This window comes from Pleurodeles waltl, chromosome 7 (genome assembly GCF_031143425.1).
Source record: "Pleurodeles waltl isolate 20211129_DDA chromosome 7, aPleWal1.hap1.20221129, whole genome shotgun sequence".
NCBI classification, from domain to species: domain Eukaryota; kingdom Metazoa; phylum Chordata; class Amphibia; order Caudata; family Salamandridae; genus Pleurodeles; species Pleurodeles waltl.
The window spans coordinates 966,254,637-966,272,322 of record NC_090446.1 but is presented as its reverse complement, the minus strand read 5'-3'; the positions used below and the strand labels follow the sequence as shown (position 1 = coordinate 966,272,322).

Sequence of the window (17,686 nt, the reverse complement as noted above, 5' to 3'; positions counted from 1 at the left end):
TAAAGTGTTCCAGCCCCGAGTCTTCCTTTCTCGTTAAACAAGTGAGTCCAGTCGAAGGGCACGTCCATACGTTTTGCCAGGACATCGCCTGAAAAGCCAGATGTTCTCAGCCAGGCGTGGTCCTGTAAGGGCCCCATCGACAAAACCGCTCTTCCCAGCGAGTCAGTCGTATTGGTGAACTTTGCTGCAACTCTCCTGTCTATCACTGCCTGGGAGAGGACGGCCCGGGCCTCCTCCGGGATCTGTGGTAGCACTTGCGCAACTGTATCCCATAAGGTGTACAAGAAACAGCCCAAAGAGGTGGTTCACCAAACTCAATGGAAGGCTAGTTGAAGAAAACATCTTCTTCCCGAGCTGGACCAGCCTCTTGGATTCCCTATCCGGGGCAGCAGAAGGCAATGAGCCGTGGGATGTTGAGGCTTGGACTACCAAGCTCTGAGGGGTGGGGTGTTGGCTGAGGAAACTAGAGTCGCCCTGTGCAGGGTAATGGTAGCGGGCAGTCGTCCTATTTACAGGAGCTCCTGTGCTGGGCTTGGACCAAGTTCCAGGAGGGATGTCAGGAAATGCCTCATTAAAGGGCAGGAGTGTTCAGAAATGGAAGCCCCAGATGAAGCACTTCAGTCAAGAGGTTTGTCTTGACAGCCATCGAGGGCAGTTCGAGGACCTCCACTGCCCTACGCACCACCATTGCATAAGAAGCACCCTCCTCTGTAGCCACATAGGGGGAGAGAGCAAGCCATGATCTGGAAAGGTGTCTAGTTCACTGGCCTCTACTAGTTCCTCATACCAGTCCAAAGATCTCTTCAACTGGTGTTCTAAAGGGTCCAGTGACGACATACTCTTCCATGCCTGGCTGCTGAAAATAATACTCAGGCACCTGTGGGCGTCATTGGCACTGGAATCGGTGGCTCATCTGGAATCAGAATGGGGCTGGTGCCAGGATCATCAGCGTTCTGACGGCTGTTGGGGAAGGTTGTGTGGGTACGACCAGTGCGTCTACATGTGGATCCATGAGACCCCATCAGAGCAGAGACCGAAGCAGCCGGTGCAGAACCTGATGGGGCCTCCTCTGACCCGCGGGGCCCAATGGAAAACCGGAGGGATCGGCCCGCTCAAATACGCAACGCACGGCCTCATAAAAGTTTTTTTTCTGAAAAACAGCCTGCCCCGGCTCCCGGAAACAGAGGAAGGCGCGAAGTTGGACCTGGCATCGATTTTGTTGAACCGTGCCTAACACACTGATGTTTCTAACTCGTTGCATCGGCTGACGGATGAGGCAAAGTCAAAGACCGTTTAGACTTCTTTTTGTGTCTCTTTTCCGAGTGCCGCCAGGACCTCAAGTTGTAAGAAGATGACTTGGGGCTCCTGGAGTGGTCCTGCAACCTTCTCCTTGACCCGGACCATGACCTCTGAGGAGTTGCGCTGAATGGTGTTGACTGCTGGGCTGCACGCAGTTTCAAGGACCGCTCCCTCAAAGTCTTCAGTGCAATGACCTGGCAGTCCAAGCACGACTTTGAGTCATGGGTGCACTCAAGACACCACAGGCCTGCAGTCTTCAATCTGTGGGGTGCGACCCCCAGAGTGGGTGTGAAATCATGGAAAGGGGATCATGCAATCCCCGGTCGCACTTCTAGTGAGTAGCTTCCTCTTCCCAGTCTCTCATTCACCATGCCCTGGCTTTTCAACTCGCAGACACACCCAAACATACACACACACCTAACTCTTAACTGCACTGGTATTTTGTGAACTTGGTTAGTGTATAATGGGATACTCATAGAAAAATGGCTTCAGGGGCCTTAAGGGGATGGAAGCAGAAGTTGGTGGTGCCAATGGGATGTTGTAAGCAATAATTCCACAATTAACATTATTTACTTTAATGTTTAAGCGTAACAGAAGTTTTTTCATTTTTTTTCTTTATTGTTTCATTCATTGGGCTGTCTTTGATGGTGGGACCAGGTGCATAGCTAAGGCGGGGAGGGCGGATGATGTTACACCATCCTAATAAATGTTTTTTGTGATAAATAGTTGGGTGCAGGTGCTTTCAGTCTGGTATGGTGAGGTATCTGTCAGATTTCACCAGTTTTTACACACAAAGACAAAAACAAACACAGAATCTCTCTCTTTTTCGGTCTAGAAAGACTTAAAAAAATGTTGGTTATTTCACAAAATAATGCACTTTATCACCTGGCACACCTACCAATCCGCATTTCTCTACCCTTCCACTGCCTCTTAAGCCCTCTTGTGCACCTTGCTTGTCATATAGTGTGTTTTAACAACATGTGCGAGCGTGATTGTCAGGAAATCTGAAGTTAACACCCCCCCAACCATCCTGACCAAGCTATGTCCCTGGGTGAGACAGTCAATAATATTTGTCAAACTGCATTTCATTACTACTGATATGCAGCTCCTGCAGTTGACAACTGCCTTGTTGGATGGACAAAAAGATGGCGGTGACATATCTATACCACATTCATGTGTTTAATACAGTTAGTGACCTTGATTGTAGTCCGTAACAGATACATACAAATATTGTGATGTGTTTCCAGTATGTATGGTGGATGAGTACTGGTACCCAGAGTTATTGTTGGATTGTGGTGTGTATGACAGTCATATCTTGCTTTTTATTCTCTGCCGAACTTTGTCTAAAACGATTTATGTAACACCCAGAGAAGTTCAGGCATGTGTTTTTTTAACCTCTTGTGCAGTATGAGAAACTGATGTTTTGTTTGGCACAAAATGTGGATGGACATTAACCACAATTACAAATGAAATGATTCTTCACATAACATTGTGTTACCGGTTTCCTGTTCTGCATACCTGCTTCCTGTCAGGCCAAGCTTGGTGTGCTTTAGAGGCCATTATCAATTTTGGATGTGCAGAAGTTGTCCTGTGGAGTTGGGCACGCCACTTGCAGTGGATTTGGTGGAAGGTTTTCAAAGGGAGGAAGTGTAATCTGTATTTTGAACTGTAAAACAAATGCTCCCACAATCCTATTCCTTGAAGCATACCAGACTGGGGTGATGTATAACCTCCAAGAGCCTGGTACCAGTTAAACACAGCCTTGGTAGAGAACAGTGAAAGATCCAGGTTGAGTAGTGGTGGCTAGGCTCTGACTTCCCTGTTTAAAGGCAGGGAGGGACACTAGAATTATGCAATGCTGCTGGAGCTGGGTTTTCCGCACAGTTATAGATTTGTCTCAATTTCCAATGAATCCATAATCTGGAGGTTTTAACCCCAAAAAATGTTTCTAGCTCAATCGCATCAAATGTTTCTAAAAATGTGGCGACACGTTTTCCTGTGGAGAGAAGGCTCTTTACAAAGGTTGACTAGACATCTATGTGTTGTTTATTGCTGTATTTTGGTGATAAACTGATACTGATGAGGTGAAATCTTTGCCTAGGGTTACCTTGTGTAAAAAATGACAAAATAATGATGCAATACTATCCCAAAATATGAAGCATCACTTAGCATTATTTACAATTTCTTACCAGACAATTTAGTCGACCCTGCTGCATAATTTGGTCCTTCATTGCCTCATAGTTCTAGTAGCCTGCCTATAGGGCAGTCTGGCAGTGCACAAAGGGCTGGCCAGTCAGATCAGTGTGTGGGGTCCTTTTTGGCTATTTGCTGGCCTGTTTTATGGTCTGGTAGACTGCTTTTGATTTCTGTGCTATTACTCCAAATATTGTCTGCAGCATGCAACAATGCATCCAGTCTCCCATACCTTGCAAAACATATATACAGCTTAGCATTTGCAAGTTTAAAACTGCATGCTTTACAAATGTGGGCCTCTTTTTTAGATCTCATATATGCTGTACTCACATGCAGTAAACTTCATTGTCCTCTCCATGCTATATCTCTTATAGCTCAGTGAGCTCCAGTGATAAGTGAGATGGGAGGGTGACACTACTCAAAACCTCTAAAGACCAATTACAGGGTTAACTACTGCCCAGAATAATTTACAACATGGGGACTAATGTTGGGAATAGGCTGGAAGCCACAAGAGACTCTCTGGACGCTGAACTTTTATAGCCCACATCTCATGAAATGACAGCAGGGAAGTTTTCATGACCAATTAATGAGAACTGTGTCCCACACAAGTCAGAAACCCTAAGCAGAGGTAAGCTATCTTCAGGTAGATCTAGACAGGTAGTCAAAACCCTTTAGGTCTGTCTTTTGTCTGTAAACTGAGCTCTTTACTGAATGTGAGTAAATCTAAATCAGAAAACAAAAGTAGAATTGTCAGCCCTAGGGACTGCTCCAAGTATTGGGAATCTCAGATGGTGCTTCCCCCACCCACTCCACACTGAGGAAGCAACCATCTTGTTTTGTATGCTTTTTTGTCATATTGGAAGCATCATTGGTACTGTGCACATTCTCCAAATACCCCACAGGTAAATGAAACAGGTGACACAGACTCTTGGGCAGTGTCTGTTTGAAGTCAGTGGGCACCCTCTGTTATGTGTGAGTGGCCTCTTAGTGCATCCCCAGTTTAGCAGAGCGCGGTGCGCTGCTGGCAAACCAAAACAAAAATACATTGAGCACCCTTCATGGTCTTAAAGTTGTGAAATGAATTGGGATTGATTGGGGGGCAAATAGGATGAGCCAAAAGGTCTAACAAAATGGCAGAATGCAGCCAGTGTTCACACACATAAGGACTTTCATTTCTACAAGATAAAGAGAGAGGAGAAAAAGAGGTTAAATGCAAGAAAGGAGAAAGAATATGGCTATGTTATTCGTGTTTTAGATAAGATGAGATGATTTTTAAGACATTTTGAGAACTGCAAAGAGTTTTTAAAAAAAGCCAGCTATACCACATGCAGCAGCAATTATTTTAATCATAGGTCAAACACACATTTGACTTGGATCGTTTCCTGCTGCCAAAAGATGGTAGGGCACTCACATGAAAAGTCGAAACAGATGGTGAGAACAGAGCTGCAAAAATGACCTCTCAAGAATTTGGCTTGAACCAATTTGTCTTGCAAGTTAGAGTTTCTCTTCAAAGCGAATATAGGCCTGGAGAGAGGAGCATAGTCATTGTTGGTGTTCAAAATATTCCAATGTGTATTAATGATTCCCTGTATTTTGTTGTTAATGTTGGAATGTCTAACAACACACACCATCCTCGATTGTTAATGTTTTTGGTATGGTTCAAATAGGGTGTCACGATCGTAACATTTAGCCCTATGTAGGCATCCTGAATCACCCTGTATGGATAAACTCTCTGTAAAAACTTATCTTTCAGTGTCTTAGCAATTCTATCATATTCGATTATGCTACTGCAATTTCTCCATATCCTGAGGAACTGACTAAACGGGATAAACTGAAGATTTGAATACTGAAGATTTGTAACCAAGCTATACTTTTAAAAATATATAGAGATCATATTGGTCCATATGGTCTGGAAGAGTAGCAGTTCCATTGTTTTCTCCTCCCAGGGAGAGTTTCTTATCTGACCTCAGATTGTCCTATATATGCTGTCTTTTTTGCTTTTTAAATAGAACGAATGTGAATGTGCGAATGTGAGTCTTTAAATTTTTTCCTAGGAGACATAGAACTATTTGTATTATACACATCAATATAATATCTATATGAATGAGAGGGCAACTGCAAAACAAAATTGAACTAACCTATATTGAAACTATTGGCTTCATGAATGATGTTTGTTATACTTAGGGATTCCGTTTTTTTGGAACCATGATTGAAGGCGAGTTATTTTGATTTTGTTGGTACATTCACAAACTGACCATCTCTCTGTAGAAAAACAGGCACACACATCACATTAGTTCAGAAATGTGTTATCGTCCAAATAGGTTTTGTCAAATTATGTTTTGTGTGGGGAAAAATAAAGTACAATTGTGCATTTTTGGGAAATTCTTTTTGTAGACACCTTGTTTGAACTGTGTAGTAAGCCTCTGACTTCGAACCACAGCCACCCACAAGCCTTTGAATTGCTAAACACTGTTTAGTAATATTTCCTCAACGTAAAAATTATTTGCCATGGAAATTAGGGGCGTTTATGCTTGTCGTTGATGAGGAGTACCAAGTTCTAGAATTGTTTTGACAGAAGGGGGTCCTTACACCTAGAAATCCTTGGCATCCAAACATTTGAAGACCTCTGCCATAGGCCGACAAGGTGAGGGTACGCAACCAGCATGGCGTGATGAAAGGCACCACACGGCTTGAATCCTACCTTTCTAGATGTCATCGCAACACACTTCACAAAAATACTCAACAAACCATAGGAAAAAAGCTTGTAAAAATACTATAGCGGGGTAGCTCTCTCTGGATCTGTGCTAACTAGCGCAGAAAGAAAAGAACTGCCTTCAGTGTGCCCAGATGGCGCCTATATGTGACCATGATGTCACATCCGGCGACAACGGCGGCAATCTGAACCGAATGGAGCCACCTGATGGCACGCACTAGGGTATTGCTTAAGTAAATATTTCTGAATCCAGCCTAACGCCTGGAAAATTCAAAGGCAAGGAATCTGCAGCCTGAAGTCTCTACCAGCTTGGTAAGAATTATGTCTCGGTGGGGTTGATAATTTTACTAGGTGCTGGATATCCAGGTATGGACGAGGTGATGGCAGTGTCTGAGGCATGGAATGCCTTAAGTAAAAGACCCTTAAAGCACAGTTGGGTCTTATCAGAACATTGCTGATTTTTTAAGCTTTTATTGGTGAATAGATTCCCAAGGGGACTTTGGACGAGCTAGAGATCTTCTGGGACTTGGATGAGCGCATGTGAACAATCTTGGTATGTAGGAGGAGAATCAGGAGACAAAGTGTCAATTACATAGGTAGGAGAAGAACCAGAGAAGGACCAATGAATCCCATTTGAATCTTTAAAACTGTAGATCAGAGAGGGATGATTGAATGTGTTGAAGACAGCTGAAATATCCAACAATTTAAGGAGGCAGCAGTGTCCATTTCTGGCACACATGCTAAACAACATGGCTCCCACAAAGTAAGAATTTGTATAATAACCAATAAACTGAAGGGAGCAGCATGCACCCACACCAAGACACCTTTTCCCCTTCCTTCCTTACCCTCCAAACCCCACTTCCTTTGGTCTCATCCAGAATCTGCCCTTCAGCTCTCATTTATCTCTTTCTCAGATAGGTGGTAAATGTATGTGGTAAACCCCTAGAACAGGGAAAATCATGTGAATTCCACCCAGTAAAATAGGTCCGGTCAGTTATTCCCCATTCTTTTGGGGGTTAACTCCTAAATGTACTATACTGGCAAGCTATAGCATACAATAATTATAATTTGATTGTGTAGTTTGCATTCTGTACTCAGCAATGAGAGCCTGTATGATTTAACATACATGAAATATTGGAAATGGAGATAGAAAAATGTATACATATAAGGTCTGCTAGTGTTCTTGTAATACCACAAAGCATTCTTTGTGATGAAATATACTGGTAAACAGTACAACTGAGTGATGGAGTAAATTATACTCTATGATCTTAATATCTGGCAGTTTGGTGCCATTAGACAAGGACTCACACAGCAAACATCTTACCTGCATGCGGTGGACCTCTCCCCTCATAGCCCGAATCTCACCCTGGCCAGCTTCTGAGTCCACTGCATATCTCATCTCCTTAGCCAGCTGTATCTTCTTCTCCCAAAGCATGATCTGATGTCTAAGAAGATTGGAAAACAAGGTAGAGAGTGAAGCAGATGTGGAGATTAAGAGGAAAAGGTGGATTGTAAAGGAGATATAGAGTGGAAAAGAGAGATGGGGGTTATAGAAGAGGAAGCATAGACAAAGAACGAGAAAGGGAGTTGTAGAAAGTGAACACAAGGTTTGCTTGATCAAATGTGGCTCACATTTCTTTGCAAAAAGGCACCAGTCACCAGTGTGAGTGCAGTGTGTGCTTGGGGAGACTGTTCTGAAACCAATGTACTGAGAAAATGTTGCATAGGAATCCTGTACTTAAGATATCTCTATGTGGATTAAGCACCAGCAGATCATGTGTTTTAACTTCTATACTGCCTGGTTTAGGCCGCACACCATAAGCAAACTCCCTACCTCCCCAAGGTATTTCAATGGAGAGCAGAGGGGGGCTGATTAAAAAAAAAGTAACTATAAATCCATAGGTCTACTCCTCTGCTTGGATGCAGACAAAGACTTATAGATTTTTGGAATTCAAAAGGGAAAATGTGAGAGACAGCTTTTCAAGAATATGCACAAGAAAAGTTTATTAAATGCTTTTTAAGTTTATGGAAAGCTGCTTTCAAACAAATAAGTGTTCAAAATGTACAACTTCATGTGCAAAAATGATATTATTAGTGCAATTTCACTGTTAGCCTTTTTTTGGCCTCCCTGCACGCAGATCAAGTGTATTGCTTTCCGGTTTCTATCATAGAACATGATTTACTGCTCTCTAGCGGAGAGGGTACTCCTTCACAAAAGTGACAGAGTACCTTGTCCAACAAACCCTTAGTCCTCCTGTCCTATTTTGTTAGGCGGACCATAAGCATTCCGCTGGCAATGCCCCATTCCAGAAAGCTCTGTTGACAGAAAGCTTCAATCAAATTTGGTTCAAGCACAAACAAGGAGTAAGAAGTATCAAACGTTCATTTTCACATTTCTGACACTACATGAAGTACTAAAAGAAGGAATCCTAAAAAGAAACTTGAGTAAGAACAGAACATCCCATTTAGAAGTGCACAGCGGTGGTGGCACACAAAGACCCTATGAGTATGCTTATGATCTCACCTATAAACCAGAAGTATTACCCAAGACTGAAAGAATTACTCCTGAATTGATGTCTGCCAATGCCAGTAGCTGTTTAATTGATGGATATGAACTAGTACTGCAGCCAAAGGCCGTAGCTTTTTAATTGAGAGATATGAACTAGTACTGCAGCATGCCTTGAATGTAATAGCTGGAGAAGATGTGGCCTAATGGCACAGCTGTCTGCTTTGGAAATGGGGAACCGGGTGCGAGTCCTGGCGTCAGCTGGTCATCCTGTGATTCCGGGCCAATCACTTAATCTACCTATGCCAAAAAGCACAACAAAAAAAAATCTGACCTATATAATGTAATCTGATGGTCATGTAAAGTGTTCTCATGCCCTCAGGGACAGGTTCCTGCTGTATAAAAATTGCACCCAGGCATCCATTCATCGATCCTCTGAGTCACTTCTGTTTATCCTCAAACACAGAAGCAATAAAACATACACAAACTCAACAAAACATGTAAGATAAATTAAAAGAATACAAGTACAAAAAAGAAAACATGCTGCCTTCTACATACTGCAGAAATATGTTTGAAACAGCAAAACTAAAACAGCATCTACCAATGGTAGTGAAAATAGACTATTGTTTTTAAGCTCAAGCATGGTTCGCTCATATACAACCAATATGTTGGCCATCTTCAAATGGTAAAACAGTAATACACTATGAACAACAACATTCCATAATGATCTCCTGGTTTAGAGGAAGTGGCTATGTAGAATATGGTGCACTGCAAATAAAATGAGCTGTAAGCAGGGCCACTGGACCTATGTGATTGTGCAGCTGTGGCGATTTTCGCATAATTGTAGATTTGCCGCATTTGCCACATATACCATCACCTGGGGCGTAATCAGCAGATTTTAACAAAAAAAAATGTTTCTAGCTCAAACGGTTTAAAAGTTATTAACCCCTTAGCTGCTTGGCCTCCCTCCCACCCCATCCCATCCCATCCCTCCCACCCCAGTGCTGAGCCCTTTTTTGGATATTTGGGGTACTTTCCGCTTAGGCTCCCATAAATTTTTGTCCACAGCTATCCACACCAAATTTGTGTCCTTCTTTGGGAATCTTCTGGGGATCGTAAAGGTAACCAGTGTTTGTGGGTTCCCTTGTAGGAGACCAAGAAATTAGCCAAAATACAGCTAAAATGAGGTTTCTTTTTGGAAAAATGGGAAAGAAAGCATCTGTTTTTTTTTCCTGCATATGGCATCAACAAAAGGTTTGCAGTGCTAAAATCAGCATATTCCCAGCTTTCAGGAACAGGCAGACTTGAATCAGAAAACCAAAATTTTCACCACAGTTTTGTCATTTTACTTGGACATACCCCATGTTTACTATTTTGTGTGCTTTCAGCCTCCTTCCAGTCAGTGACAGAAATGGGTGTGAAACCAATTGTGGATCCCGGAAAGCTAAACATTTCTGGAAAGTAGACAAAATTCTGAATTCAGCAAGGGGTCATTTGTGTAGATCCTTCAATATTTTCCTACAGAAAGTAACAGCTGAAATTAAAAAATATTGAAATTTCTGTCTACGTTTTCTTCAATAACTTTTTCCAACTATGGACCCTTCTGGTTGCGGTGATATATAGGTTTTGTAGGTTCATCAAGAACCCTAGGTACCGAGCACCAGCAAATAAGCTGCTCCTTGTGATGGGTTTTCATTGTATACCGGGTATACAGCAATTCATTTGGTAAAATATAAAGAGTGAAAAATAGGTATCAAGGAACCCTATGTATTTCTGAAATTGGCAAAAGATAAGTAGTTTAGAAGCAGTGGTTACTTGCACATCCCTGAATTCGGGGGTCCCCAAACTAGCATGTGAATTAGAGGGCATTTTTCAAAATGTCTACTTTCTTACACACCGTCCTACATTTGGAAGTAAAAAATGTGGAGAAAGACAAATGGCAATAACACTTGTTCTTCTATTCTTCGTTCCCCCAAGGCCCCCGATAAAAATGGTACCTCAATTGTGTGGGTAGGCCTAATGCCCGCAACAGGAAATGCCCCAAAACACAACATGGACACATCACTATTTTCCAATAAAAACGGATGTGTTTTTTTGCAAAGTGCCTAGCTGTGGGTTTTGGCCTCTAGCTAAGGCGGCACCTAGGGAGACGTAACAAAAAAAACATGTATATGTTTTAAAAACTAGACATGTAGGGGAATCCAGGATGGGGTGATTTGTGGGGCTCTCATTGGTTTCTGTCACCCAGAATCCTTTGCAAACCTCAAAACTGAGCTAAAAAAACACCTTTTCCTCACATTTCGGTGCTGCAAAGTTCTGGAATCCTAGAGGAGACACAAACTTTCTTCCACCCAGCATTCCCCCAAGCCACCCAATAAGAATGGTACCTCACTTGCGTGGGTAGGCCTAGTGCCCGCAACAGGAAATGCCCCAAAACACAATGTGGACACATCACATTTTTCCAATGAAAACGGATATGTTTTTTGCAAAGTGCCTGGCTGTGGATTTTGGCCTCTAGCTCAGCTGGCACCTAGGGAAACCTTGCAATCCTGTACATTTTTTAAAACTATACATCTCAAGGAATCCACGATGGGGTGATTTGTGGGGCTCTCACTGAATTCTGTCACCAAGAATCCTTTGCACCTTTGTCAGTCTCTCTCTCTTTTTTTATGTGTGTGGCTTCCCTGGGGGCCGATCGCGGCCCCAGGAAAACCACACATATTTTAAAGAAATATATATGCCCCCATATGGGTCGGCCCATGTCGGAAGTGTCGACCCACCATTTTTTAAAAATATATTTTTTTCATTTTTATTCCGAGGGTGAGGGGTGCCATCGCCCCCCGGGGGGAAAAAACCTCAGTTTTAAAAATTATACTGCCCCACGGGGTGGAGAGGGTGGTGACCGACCCCTGTGAAGCAATCCCTGAGGCCTAGTGCCGTTTCCTGGCCACGGCGGACAGGAAACAGTGCCAGCGAGGCATCAATGGAAAGGGGAGACTCTCCCTGGCATCTGGGGAGGCCATTTTGGCCTGTTTTTTCCCAACGGAGTAGGGAGAGGAAACTCACCATGATCTTCCGGTGGGGTAAAAGTGTGACGTCAGCACGTCTCGCTGATGTCACAAATCGGCGGTAGGGGAATTGAGGGGGGAGGGGGAGACACAGAAGCTCTTCCGCGTCTCCTGAGGGGGTAAGAAAAGAATCCTCCAGTGCAAAGCACCAGAGGTTTTTAAAAACCCCTCCCTGCTGTCGGCCACTGGTCGTGGCCCGCACTAGGGTGGTCGGTATTGCAATGGTCTCTCCATTCAAATACATCAAAGACTCGGACTAGCAAGACCTTGGGTTGGAATGTTATAGTTATGTTTTGATGCAGGGCAGAGCAGTCACTTCTGCCTTACTGGTAAAGCTCTTGCACTGCCACTTACAAAGTGGAAGGGTTAAATCCTAGTATGCCATGGCAGTGTGTCTCTTTATTTCCTTTTCTTTTAACTGTGAAACCTTCATAGGGATGGAACATTCGCGTCTCTTTGCCATCACGATCTGTGCACTGCATGTCATAGGTACTTATCAAGACAATTCATAACCGAATCACCCGTTGCCTGATGGTCACGGTCCCAGACCTCCCACTGAGAGGAGTGGGATCTATTCCAGGTGTGTCTGTTGACATTCTTCTGCTTTAAATGATTTTTAACTCCAAATGGTTAAGGTTCGTACTGAAAGCAAATCTCACTCGATTTATTTGACAAATACACTTTTCTTTTCACCTTCTCCTAAAACATCTCATCCTACATATATCATTCATCAAAGCCTAAAAAAACACTCTCCCTCAGTCAATCTATTTCTCTCTGTGTCAATTTCTGCATCTCTCTCTCTCTCTCTCTCTTCCACCTCATAATGGGATGGAAGAGAGAGAGAGATATTGGTATTGCAATGGTCTCTCCATTCAAATACTTCAAAGACTCTGACTAGCAAGATCTTTGGTTGGAATTTTACAGTTACGTTTTGATGCAGGTCATTTCTGCCTTATTGGTAAAGCTCTTGGTCTGTCACTCGCAAGGTGGAAGGTTTAAATCCTAGTATTTCATGGCAGTGTATCTCTTTATTTGATTTTCTTTTGACTGTTAAACCTTCGTAATGAAGGAACTTTCATGTCTCTTTGCCATGGCAATCTGTGGAAAGCATGTCATCAGCCTTTCTTGGGGGTGCGCAATACAGAATTAACCGTGGTGTAGTGGTAAAGGACACAGACCCTCCCACTGAGAGGCGAGGGTTCTGTTCCAGGTGTGTCTGTAGATGTGCTCCACCTTTATTTTTTTAAGGTTCATACTGAAAGCAAATCTCACTTGTTTTAATTGACAAATACACTTTTCTTGTAATTTTGTTCTAAAATATCTCATTCTATGTATATCATGCATCAAAGCCTAAAACCCCCACTCCCTCTCTGTTCCTCTCTCTCCCAAGCTCTCTCTGTCAATCTATTTCCCTCCCTCACTCTCAATCTGCCACTTTCTCTCTCTCACTCTCTCTCTCCCATCCGATAAAGGGATGGAAGAGAGAGAGAGAGAGAGAGAGAGAGAGAGATTGGTATTGCAGTGGTCTCTCCATACAAATACTTCAAAGACTGAGAGTAGCAAGATCTTTGGCTGGAATGTTATAGTTATGTTTTGATGCAGTTCAGAGCAGAGTGACTTCTGCCTTACTGGTAAAGCTCTTGGACTGTCACTCACAAGGTGGGATGTTTAAATCCTAGAATGCCATTGCAGTGTGTCTCTTTATTTGCTTTTCTTTGACTGTTAAACCTTCATAATGAAGGAACCCTCACGTCTCTTTACCATTACGATCCGTGGATAGCATGTCATAGGTCTTTCTCGGGCTGCGCAATACAGAATTAACCATGCTGTAGTGGTCAAGGACACAGACCCTCACACTGAGAGGCGAGGGTTCTGTTCCAGGTGTGTCCTTAGATGTGCTTTAATTTATTTTCAACTCCAAATGTTTACGGTTCATACTGAAAGCAAATCTCACTTGTTCTAATTGACACATAGACTTTTCTTTTCACTTTGTTCTAAAATATCTAATTCTATGTATATCATTCGTCAAAGGGGGGGTCGGTTCCACTTGCACAGGAGCTGACCCCCCAAGCAATCCTGGGGCCTGGTGGCATTTCCTGGGTGTGGATCGCGGCTGTGCCACGATCCACAGCCAGGAAACGGTGCCAGGAAGGCCTTGATGGAAAGAGGAGACTCTCCCTTTTCCATCGGTGCCTCCCTGGCATCTGGGAGGCCTTTTTCCTCACTGAGAAGGGACAGGACACTCACCTTGTCCACTCCGCTGCTCCAGTGGGGATAGCCGGAAAGGGGTGTGGGAGAGACACGGAAGTTCTTCCGCGTCTCCCAGAGACAAAATACACAATAAAATCCTCCCGTGAACTGGAGGATTTTTAAAACTCCTCACAGGTGTCGGCCAATGATCGTGGCCCGCACCAGGGAGGTAGTGCATGTGTCCGCCAGACACACACACCTTTGGGGTTAAAAATGCAACAACATGTGTTGCAGCATGATGGAAGGCCCTTTCAAAAGCTGGATTTGTCCTTTTCTGTTGCTTATTGCTATATTTGGGTGCAAAACTGGAAGTAATGAGGTCCAACCAATGCCCAGACAGTGTTAGCAAGTTAAAATAAGCATTTGCAATGCAACAGGTCTCGCGTTTGCTCGTGTTAGAGCTGATAGCCTTCTAAACTCCTAACCCGACTTTTCACTGGTAATGAAACCTATTGGCAAAAGTGAATTTATGTACGTAACCCGAAAAAGTGCAATTAACTGTGTAACAGGGCCGATATTATGTAAAGCGCCCGACTTCTGTCAAGCGAGATCGCGCTGGGAAAATAGAGAAAAAGAAGTCCACGAGCCGGACAGAAAACAGCGAGCCTCGCATGTTTTCTGTACTTGGTGGATGCGCTTGAGGAGAGCTATCCACCGGAAAAGGCATGACATGTGCATGCCTTCCACTAATGAAATCAAGCACATTCTAACAGGCAAACCCACAAGCCAATGACAGACACTGACGTGACGTGGACAGGGCTCCGAGCCCTTTTTAATTACTAAAGCATCTCGCTTAGCGAAACGCATGCGTAAGCGCATGCGACGCAGGCGTGACCCTAAAAATTACACAATAATACTATTACAAATTATGCCGCATTATGCTGCATTATTTGCCTTTTTCTGACACATAATTCACAAAACTATACCGCATATTTTGTTCCTCCCTTGCCTCATAATTCCAGTGGCCCAGGCTGTAAGCGAGTGACCTATTATCATTGCCCAGAGGGCTGTAGTATTCTTTTAGGGCATATTAAAATAAACAGAGGAGAAGCAAAGAAATAGAAGGGGAACTATATTCAGAGAAAATTCAAAAATAAAGAATTGGCCAACTGAATTGCCTCATTTTCACAGAGATGCACACACACACAATCAGAAAATGCCATCATTCACAAGGCAAAAGAGGCAAAGATTAATGCAGACTCAACCATTACCCCAGGCATTTCACTGACATGGATGGAAGAAGAGTATAAGTGACATTCAGACAGACCAATGACAAAACAGAGTGGGTCTGAGGGCCCTCCATGTATCTAAATTAATATTCAATAAAAAAACAAAGGTTGTAGGGACATCATAGTTAGGTTCAGATTTTACACACACAAAACCGTAGGAATTCAGCTGTTAAAGTTAGTTATTTCAGGTAACCATAACTCGGGCCCCCACCATGCACAGTTTTCTCATCAGTATTTGTACTGCAAATGTCACAGTGATATTATCAATGATGACATACATAATGTCATGAGTGATGTAATATCCGGGGTAATTAGCTGCACATGGCGAGAGCGCAAGGGCATGAGTTATAGTTACTAATTATAACATGAATTTCTATGGTTTTGTGTGTGTTTAAAATCTGAACCTAACCATAACGTCCCTGTAACCTTGGTTTTTTTGTGAGTTTCTAAGGTTTTTTTAATCCTGTTTCCTAATTATAGCATCCCTTTAACCTTTGTTTTTAGTGAAACACTAGAGTTTTTGCTAAAGATAAGTAAGAAGTAAGATGCCCATCCCAATGCATGGAGTGGAAGTTGGGAGGTTGGAAGCAGAGTCTGGGGTGGCATTGTGCTGCCTCCACACAAGCTTGCTGTTCCTGCCACCCCTCCTGCCTTCCACTGTAAGTCCAGGCCCCTGCTCTCTCATTGCAGCCCTGTGTGCCTGTTGTCCTGCCACTGCCCTTCCCGCCTGCCCTGAACTGTTAGTTTTCTTCCACATCCACCTCTTTATTAACCCTCTGTTGTCCGAGTCCATGCACCACCACCTTTCCTCCTGCCCTACATGGTCTGATGTGCTGCCACTGCTCCCTCCCTCCCGCCTTTGATGGATTGTTATGTTGCAACCTTCCCTCCTGTCTGTTTAGTATGGTCTGTCCAGTTTGTCGTTTTCCCCTCTGTTGTCCATGCACATTGCCCTGTCCCCTTCCTACTGCTTAACATGGTTCACTGTATTGCACTGCCGTCCTGCTTGCCCTGTGTGGTGTATTGTGCTGCAACCCCTGACGCTTGCCCTTTAAGGCCAGTTTGGTGCCCCTACCCATCTCCTTCTTGCCCTCCTTTACATGACTCAATATCCCTATCCCATCCCTCCTGCCCTCCATGATCCAAAGTACAATACTTGCCAACACCTTGAACTTGGTATGAGGGAGTTTTTGAAAAAAACCTAAAGAAATGATTTACATTGAAAAAGAGGATATTTTAGGCAGATGGAATAAAGCCCTTTGGGCTTCAAAATATCGGGAGTATCCTGCCTGATTTGAGTATGATGTCATGTATGGTTGGACTGCCACTGCCTCTTCCTTCTGCCTTCAATGGTCTGGTATATTGTAATTGTAATTGTAATTGTAATCGTAATCGTATTTATATAGCGCTTACTACCCCTGACGAGGCGTCGAAGCGCTTTTCGATGAGTAGCACGCTACTCCGGTACCCAACAAGAATTAGTGATGGATTAGTATAATTTAATAAGGAGTACAGTTTTAGTATTATTATGAGTTAATTTGAGTTGCGGATATGAGAGTTTGTTAGTTAGATTGACTGGATTAATGGAGGGGTGGAGGAGGAAAGAAATCCAGAAGTGTTAATTGGGAGTTTATCCTTCATTTGCTCAATCCAAAGGCTTGAGATGAATAAAAGGGGGGCAGAGGGGAAAGAGGATGTGGAAGGGTTAGGGAGAGCATAGTAGCAGGGTGAGATGAATGCAGGAGAATTTAGTAGGGTTGTGTGGGAGGTCACAGAGGTAGAGTGAGGTTTGGTGAGTTAGATGTGGGGGTGGAGGGATGAGCTTAGGCAGAGATATTTAGGAGATGGAAGTGGTCGAAGGGATTTGGGATGAGTCCGAGTGAGAATGGAGGATAGTTTGATAGAGACATGACATAAGAGCGATGAGTAGATAAGTGTGATAAAAAGAGAGCAGAAATTCATAGAAACATGCCAGGCACAGAACCAACATATACACATATATATATATATTTATACACACACACACACATGACTATACACACACATCTGCACATACAATACATAATTAGAAACATGGGTAAAAAATACTTAGTCGTCCATCCATCATCCTGGTAAAAAGGCGGGAACTCCCCCACCTACCTCGAGGGTGGACGGGGCGTGGCCCAGCGGGCGGAGCCCACAGGTGCTCCACAAAGGGAGAAACCCTCCACTCTGTGTCTCCAGCAGAGGAAGACAGAGACCGCGCGTCCCAGTCAGACACAGACCACGCTCCAGCACATCATCAGCTCACCTCCAGGAAGGATTCCAGATCCCCTCCGCCATGGGATCTCTGAGCGCACAGCCCCGCCCCGCCCCATCCCTGCTAAGCCCAAGAGCCAGGGTGGGCCGTCCTTTCCAGAAGGTGAGCTTCAACCGCGGCATCTGCCGC

The 17,686-nt window shown here is 43.7% G+C and overlaps 1 protein-coding gene across 1 annotated transcript in view; it reads right to left on the bottom strand.

Annotated features, from left to right (window-relative positions):
• Positions 1-17,686, bottom strand: part of CCDC40 (coiled-coil domain 40 molecular ruler complex subunit) — a 447,448-nt gene that overhangs the window by 72,748 nt on the left and 357,014 nt on the right. Inside the window, exon 18 of the mRNA XM_069199714.1 lies at positions 7,530-7,650. Within this exon, the coding sequence (XP_069055815.1) occupies positions 7,530-7,650 (121 nt within the window). The remainder of the gene's footprint in view (positions 1-7,529; positions 7,651-17,686) is intronic.